The sequence below is a fragment of the Cardiocondyla obscurior genome, linkage group LG19 (genome assembly GCF_019399895.1).
Source record: "Cardiocondyla obscurior isolate alpha-2009 linkage group LG19, Cobs3.1, whole genome shotgun sequence".
NCBI classification, from domain to species: Eukaryota; Metazoa; Arthropoda; class Insecta; order Hymenoptera; family Formicidae; genus Cardiocondyla; species Cardiocondyla obscurior.
This window is the reverse complement of record NC_091882.1, coordinates 4,742,718-4,750,173: the sequence shown is the minus strand read 5'-3', so window position 1 is coordinate 4,750,173 and position 7,456 is coordinate 4,742,718. Positions and strand designations below refer to the sequence as shown.

At 36.9% G+C, this 7,456-nt stretch overlaps 1 protein-coding gene across 1 annotated transcript; it reads right to left on the bottom strand.

The window, feature by feature from the left end:
• Positions 1 to 304: 304 nt before the first annotated feature.
• LOC139109956 (uncharacterized) lies at positions 305 to 2,123 on the bottom strand. Its single transcript, XM_070669403.1, has one exon. It carries the CDS (start codon positions 2,073 to 2,075, stop codon positions 483 to 485), a length of 1,593 nt encoding a protein of 530 aa, XP_070525504.1. The 5' UTR covers positions 2,076 to 2,123; the 3' UTR covers positions 305 to 482.
• Between the last annotated feature and the right edge of the window lie 5,333 nt (positions 2,124 to 7,456).

The following is a 7,456-nucleotide window of genomic DNA, read 5'->3' as shown; positions in this document are numbered from 1 at the left end:
TGTTCATCCGGATCGTCAGGAATTGGAGCAGTTCATTAATTTCACCCTCTCCGTTCTTGAGCTTGACCCAGAAGAGGGTCGGCGACTCTACCTCCAGAACCTGGGCCTCCAGCGGTGACCGGGTCAGCTGGTGGGTGTTAATGCTTTCAATGGTGGCCATCTTCTTTTTTCTTTTTTTATAAAAATTTAAAATCAAACTCTTCTCTTCTTAACTTCTTTCTTCTTTTCTAAAATCAAATGGTTTTTCTTATAAGAGTGAAAAGAGATTTTAATTATGGTTAATAAAATGTTTAAGATATATATATATATATGTACATATATGCCTATATATTTATATATATATATAATAAAAATTAATGTTGCGTGTACGGAAATACACGAGGTAAATGTAGTTATAATGAAGGGAAACTGTTGCGTGTATGGAAATACACGTGGTGATATAGTTGAATTGTGATTAATTTAATTATATTTTTTTCTTTTTCCTAATGCCGCAATTGAAGAGAGTAGGATGCATTTTCCCGGTCGGGTAAAAGTGGATAGTGTCGTTCTGGTTCTGCATTGAGTTTCGTTTCGGATCCCTCGTCGGTAGGTGGTTCATTTTGCATCTGTTTTTCGTTTTCTGTTTCGGGCATTTTGGGTGCGCTGGGTTTTTCGTACCTGCGCCTCTTTTCTCCCAAATGTAATAAGAGTTGTGTTAAAAAATCCCAGATGGCTCCGATTAGGTACAATGACCATCCATATACAGTATGTAAAGCATATCCATGAACTAAAGTGTCGAGGATTAATTTGACTCCGCGAATGCATAAGAATATTCCTAACATTCCGGCGCTAATATTTCCAAAAATCAAAAATTTGCTCCACATTTTATTCCATGCAGAGGTTGCTACCTTTTCTATTGATGCTTCGTCCATTAAATTTGAAATCAGGCCCCCGTGGACAGTTGTAGGCTCCCCCATTACTCCCCTCGCTACCGTATTTAGTAACGCAGGTCGTTCCGCGGGGAACATTATGTGATCTCTTAGATGTTCGAGATCTTTTTCGCTGTAAATTCCGCTTGCTGCAAGCGATCCTGGATTCGTATAATGCCACGTTGGTTTAGTCATTGGTTTGATGGTGGTGGGGGGCAAAGTTCGTTCAGGAGTAGGTATCATTCGATACCATTCATCGTTTAAATAATACATAGTTGGAATTACTCGATTGCATGAGATTTGTGTTCCGGTTTTTGTTAATATGTGTGTTCGTGGAGATAAGAAATATGTTTCGTTATTTTTCAGTACCGGTAATTCAGAATAACATTCTTTAACGTGTTGAATTCTTACATCTACCGGTGTACATTTTATTATATGTACAACCTCTCCAGAGATTACAGCCATATAACCGGGCCCCTTCATAATTTGGTATGCGAATTCGTCAGGTGAATTAACTGCGATACTTAAGGCGTTCTTTAATACTTGTTGTTCTAAATTACAGCGTTGCTTTAATACGTCTCGATATAGTGAGTTCATCTGTGACCGAATATGTTTTTCAACATATACAAATTTCGAATTTACATAAGTGAATATATCTAAATTTTCGACCGATAATTTTCTTTTCTGTGCAAATGAATCGCCCTTTGTTGTTTCCAGAATAAGTAATTTTGGATGTTCGGTTTTCGTTAGAGTATATCCGCATAACGGCTCCTCCCCTGTTTTTGTTAATGCAAACGTTATATCTTTAGTGGATAGGGAGTATACTATTTGTGGCTTTTCGTACATCGTGTCGAGCATTCGGTTCGCATATCCGTCATACAGGATGTCATAATTGTTAAATTTACAATAATCAGTCGGTAGTGTCTGCCAAAAGGTATATCCTCCGTCGATATCGATACAAGTATTATCGGTATAAGTGCATACAGTTCCCGATCGTAGTCGGATTTGATTAGCTTCTAAATTAACGGTGGCTTGATGTGTAATTAGTGTGATCGTTATTACGGCTTGTACAACAACATTATCCCAGCTGCCGTATGGATCCGAATAATAACTGCCGGTGCAATGTCCGTCAGTACTGGCAGATCCTGCGAGCGTAACCGGTCGCATTATGGTTTGATTTACTTTCAGTCCATAAATATGGTTGTAAGTTGAGAACGAAAACGACCCGGTCGCGTGCATCTTTTTGCATTGGTCTACTGTGGTTTCAAAAACATACTCTGCTTGTCCGTTAGCTACGGTTGAAATATGTGAATGCATGCCGCAATGATATACGTGTCGGTTTATAGATATTTTACACTGTGTTACTTGTAATGCTTCGAATTTAGACAATTGTAACAATTGTATATAAGTTCGGTCTATTTGGGGTTGTGTTAAGGGTATGTTGCAATTTTCGACGTCTAATAACGATAAAGTTGTGACATTTAAATTAGCAGATCCGCAATCGTAGCCAATTATTCCGTTCACGGTGGTTATATTCGCGAGGACGAGGACGCCCATAATCCATTTTAATCTTGAATCCATCTGAAATTATAATTTTATTTTCATTCGTTCGTTTTAATATATGATACACGTAGCCTATTCGGGTGTACTACTTTTGTGTTTCTCTTAATTCTTATTCTCACATTGTTTCTATTTAAAATTTCTAAAACTTCGTGTGGTCCGGTGTATTGATTACCAAATTTTCCTGGTTTCGGCCCCTTTAGTAAGAATACATAATCTCCAGGCTTGAAGATTTTCGGGTTAATCTTTTTATCATAATGTTTTTTAGATTTTTCTTTTGCTTCGGTTACGTTTTTGAAAGCGTTTGTCTGCAGACTATGTAATTGTGTGGCGAGCCCTATTAAATAATCGTCGTAACTTGCTAGCTTTTCTTCCGGACCGAGAGGTTCGTCCGTCGGTACCCTAGCTATTTTTCCGAATACCAGCTCATACGGCGTATGTTTTGTCGCTTCATGTACACATGTGTTGTAATTAAACATGGCAAGTCCGACCCATTTATCCCATTCCTTCTGTTCGTTGGCGTATTGTTTTAAATATTCGCCAAGAGCGTGGTGAGACCTTTCTAAAGATCCGTTTGATTGCGGGTGAAATGCTGTAGTTCTGAATTTTCGAATCCTGAATATTTTTGCAACTTTTTTGATTAGTTCACTTATAAAATTCCTTTCTTGATCGGTTAAGATTGCTTTTGGAGCCCCTAATACGCAGATGAATCTGTCTACGAATGCTTCGGCTATTGTTTCGGATGTTTGGTTTGGTAACGGTATACCCATGCAGAATTTTGTTAATTGATCTTGCATGGTCAAGATATATTCATTTCCTCTGTCAGTTTTTGGCAGAGGTCCCACAATATCCATGGCAATTTTATCGAAGGACGTTCCCGGTGTGTCTGTTATTAACATAGGTTGTTTTGTTTTTACTCTTACTAATTTTTTCAGCTGACATTGTAAGCATTGTTGAATATATAATTGTACTTCCTGTTTTAGATTTTCCCAATAATATTTATGTTTAATCCTGTTATATGTTTTATTCACACCACGATGTCCTCCCGTTGGAGAACAATGCATTTCTCCGATTATTGACGATCGGAGATCTCTAGGAGGATATTTTATTGACCCATTACAAATTATTAATTTTATCGGTGATTTTAGAAAGATTATATGTAGTAGGTTTTTAATTTCACGCCATGGTACATTATTTATTAAGTCGGTTTTTGCAATACTAATTGTTTGTAAATTTAGTTCGTCGGTGATTGCTCGTAAGTTTTTTATTGCTGTGGTTATGTATTGTAAGGTTAAAGTTGGTCCTTCTCGGACTCCTTCGCTGATTGGTAAAATTACATGATAATGCTTTTTGTATTTTATCGGTTGCGCTTCTCCTAAAGTGAGTGTTTTAATTTGCGGAAGTTCATTTCTCTCAAATAATTTTTGTGAACCAGAATCTAAAGGGTTTCCTTTAGTGTCAGTGAAGTATGTGATGTTATCTTTTCGTAAGAAGAGTAAGTCACGGGTTTCAATTATGTTGTTAGGTATGTCCTGAATATCGGTAACAACAGGTAAATTTCTATTTTCCTCTGTCTCACTTTCGCTATCACTTCCATCGTCGCTCTCTTTTTCCTTGTCAAAATCCTCCTTTTGAATTTCAAGTTCTTCTACTTGTTCGTTTTTCTTTTTAATTATATTTTCTTTTAACTGTTCCATTCTTTCTTTCTTAGCTGTTTGGCTTCGTGTTCGAATTCGATGCTCTTCCGGTGGATCATGAATTAACGCTTTTTCCACAATTTCCTGTGACGATTCGTTTAATTCTTGTTCTGTAAATGGTATTGAATCATTTTTGCTTATTCCATTTTTATTTATTTCCTTTTCTATTTCTTCCTCATCAGATAAATATAATTTATAATCGTCGTCTTCTTCACTGTCATTATCAGATTCTTCTAGCATTTGCGCGATTAATTCTGCATCCTTAGGATCATTCGGATTTAATTTTTTCGTGGGTTTAATTATGTTGCATTGCTTTTCTTCCACCGGATTTCTTGATAATGCATCTGCGTTTACATTCGTTTTTCCGGCCTTATACACCACATCGTAGTCATACTCGGCTAATTTCAATCGCCATCGTAATATGCGCATATTTGCATCTTGCGCATTTTTAAACCAAAGCAATGGTTTATGGTCCGTGACTAAAGTGAACTTTCGACCGTATAGGTATGGTCGGAAATGTTTCACACAATAGACTATTGCTAATGCCTCTTTCTCGTATGTGTCATATTTTACTTCATTTTCTGTCAATGTTCGTGATGCATATGCCACAGGTTGATCTTTGTTTACCATTCCCTGTGACAAAATTCCTCCTACGGCTATTCCTGAGGCATCCGTGGTTAGTATAAATGGTTGTGAGAAATCTGGATATTGTAATACAGGCTCTTCACATAATTTTTGTTTTAGTGATTCGAATGCTTCTTCCTGACTTGGAGTCCATTCGAATGCTGTGTCATTTTTTAATAATGCGGTTAATGGTTTAGCTAATTTTGAGAAGCTTGGAATAAACCTCCGGTAGTATCCAGCCAAGCCTATAAATTGTTTAATATTTTTAGGCGTTTTTGGTCGTGGAAATAATTTGACAGCCTCCAGTTTTTTCGGGTCCGGAGTTACGCCGTCTTTGCTGATTACATGCCCGAGATAAGTTACCTTTGATTTTAAAAATTCACACTTATCTGGCTGTAATTTCAGGTTCGCTTCTCGTAACCGCTGTATTAATAAATTGAATTTCCTTTCATGTTCTTCTAATGTTTTTGCATATATGACTATGTCATCCATATACACAAATAATTCGCGCCCCTGCAATCCTGTTAGTACAAGATCCATTAACCTTTGGAAAGTTGCAGGCGCGTTTTTTAATCCGAAGGGCATTCTTTCGAATTCATAGTGCCCGAACGGAGTTGTGAAAGCCGTTTTATGGCTATCCTTCGGATCCATTTTTATCTGATGAAATCCGGAAGCTAGATCACAGACGGAGAAATATTTAGCACCGCCTAACTGATCCAGTATATCAACGATGTTAGGTAATGGATAAGCGTCTCCAATTGTTTTTTCATTGAGGCTTCTGAAATCCAACACCATTCTCCATCGTTTATTTCCTTGTGAATCGTCTTTCTTTGGCACGATCCATATGGGTGTATTATACGGCGACTGTGAAGGTTTTACTATCCCTCCTTTCAACAGTTCGTCCACTTGTTTATTTATTTCCTCCTTATGTTTTTGTGGAAACCGATACTGCCGGGTGTTAATCGGTTGGTCATCCGTTGTGGGTATCTGATGCTGCAGTACCTGAGTGCAGGTCAGTTTTTCTCCGGGTATGTGAAATCTGTCTTGGCTCTTTTTAATGAGATCTGTTACATTTTTCTTTTCGTTAACGCTTATATGCTCTAAACGCAATAATTCTATTATTTCAGAGAGGCGCTTATTTTCCTGCTCATTTATTATGGCCAGGCATTGCGCACTAATTTTATCCTTTCTTTTTCCTTGGTTTGGACGATAAGTCGTAGATTCTTCTATTATTTGTCGTGATTGTTTTTCCATGGAGGTTGAGATTGTTGAAAACGGTTTGTTAATTATAATTTTATTTTTATTATTATTAATTTTACATTTATCGTATAAATGTAACTTCTCCGTTAATTCTTCGAAGGTAATGTGAGAGGGAATAATTTCATTATTTCCGGGTTCTCTGACTCGCGGAAATTTTAATTCCTTTATCGTTTTCAATGGATCCATTCTGGAATTACTGAGGAGCGTGATAATTTTGTAATTCTTTATTTCTGGTATATATTTTAACTTTGGACTTTATTCTAAAAGAATATAGAACTGTATTTGGAGGTTTCAAAATGTGACACGTCTGTACCCGATGACGATCAAGTGAGTTAGTTTTATCTTTGGGACAGAAACTTTGTCTTAAGAGGTTTATTCCCTTGCTTATCTAATTCGTCACGTAGCTCCGGTCTACTTAGTTAAATTGAATTGTTTGCATATATTTTAACAGAGGTCATATCACGTAGTGAGGTTTGGAGATTTCCCTCCTCGTGATTGACAGGAATCGAATCTTTGGAAATTTTAGATTCTACTCGTGAGGCTTGGAGATTTACCTCTTTATTTATTATATTTCCCGGCGATGTCCTGGCATCCTTCTCCTGGGCAATTAAATTTATATATTTTTCTTCTTGGGACGGGGTTTGGAAATTTCCCCCATTATTGATTTCATTAAGGTTGTTAGCAGGCGATGTCTTTGCATCCTTCTCCTGTGTAATTTTTATTTTATTTTTCTCTCCCTTCTTAATCTTCTTCTGGATTTTGTCTTCAAGAAATTTTCCATCGATGAAGTCTTGATGGCAGAGATCGTTGCTATCGTGATTTCCTTCGTCATAGATTTCTTTGACCTCAGAGTCTCGTGACTTTTCAACGGTCTGCCATTCTTTATTACTCTTCTCGATGTTTCCTTCCTGCATCTCGCTTAACGGTAGCAGTTGTATTGTAGGTACTTGAACTTCGATAGGTTCGTTCAGTGTACTGATTATGTTTAGATAAGCTTTTCCGTCTTCATTGGTAGCGACGGTATCTCCCAGATAAATACCGTGAACGACTTTCATTCGCGGTACATATCCGACTTCAATTTCTGGATTTGAAATTCGTACAAAAAATAGAGATTCGGCCTGTGGTGGAACGGTAATTGTCTCGGGAGTGGAGAATGAAATTTTTTCCCCCGATATTTCTAAATGTCCTTCAGCATAGTCAATTCGCGAATTTGTTTGTTTGAAAAAATCATTACCTAATATTCCGGCTTGAGAAATTGGAAAATCTTTTGATACAATGTGAAAAATTACTTGTTTTTTGAATAACGGCATTATTACTCTTCCAAGAGTATACACCGGATAATCATTTATTCCGTTCAATCTCAAAATATTTCCGTAATCGATTTTTAATTTATCTGAAATTAAATTT

Bases quoted from the DNA above. Each gene is read 5' to 3' on its own strand.
- LOC139109956 (XM_070669403.1), bottom strand. From the start codon at position 2,075: ATGCGACCGGTTACGCTCGCAGGATCTGCCAGTACTGACGGACATTGC.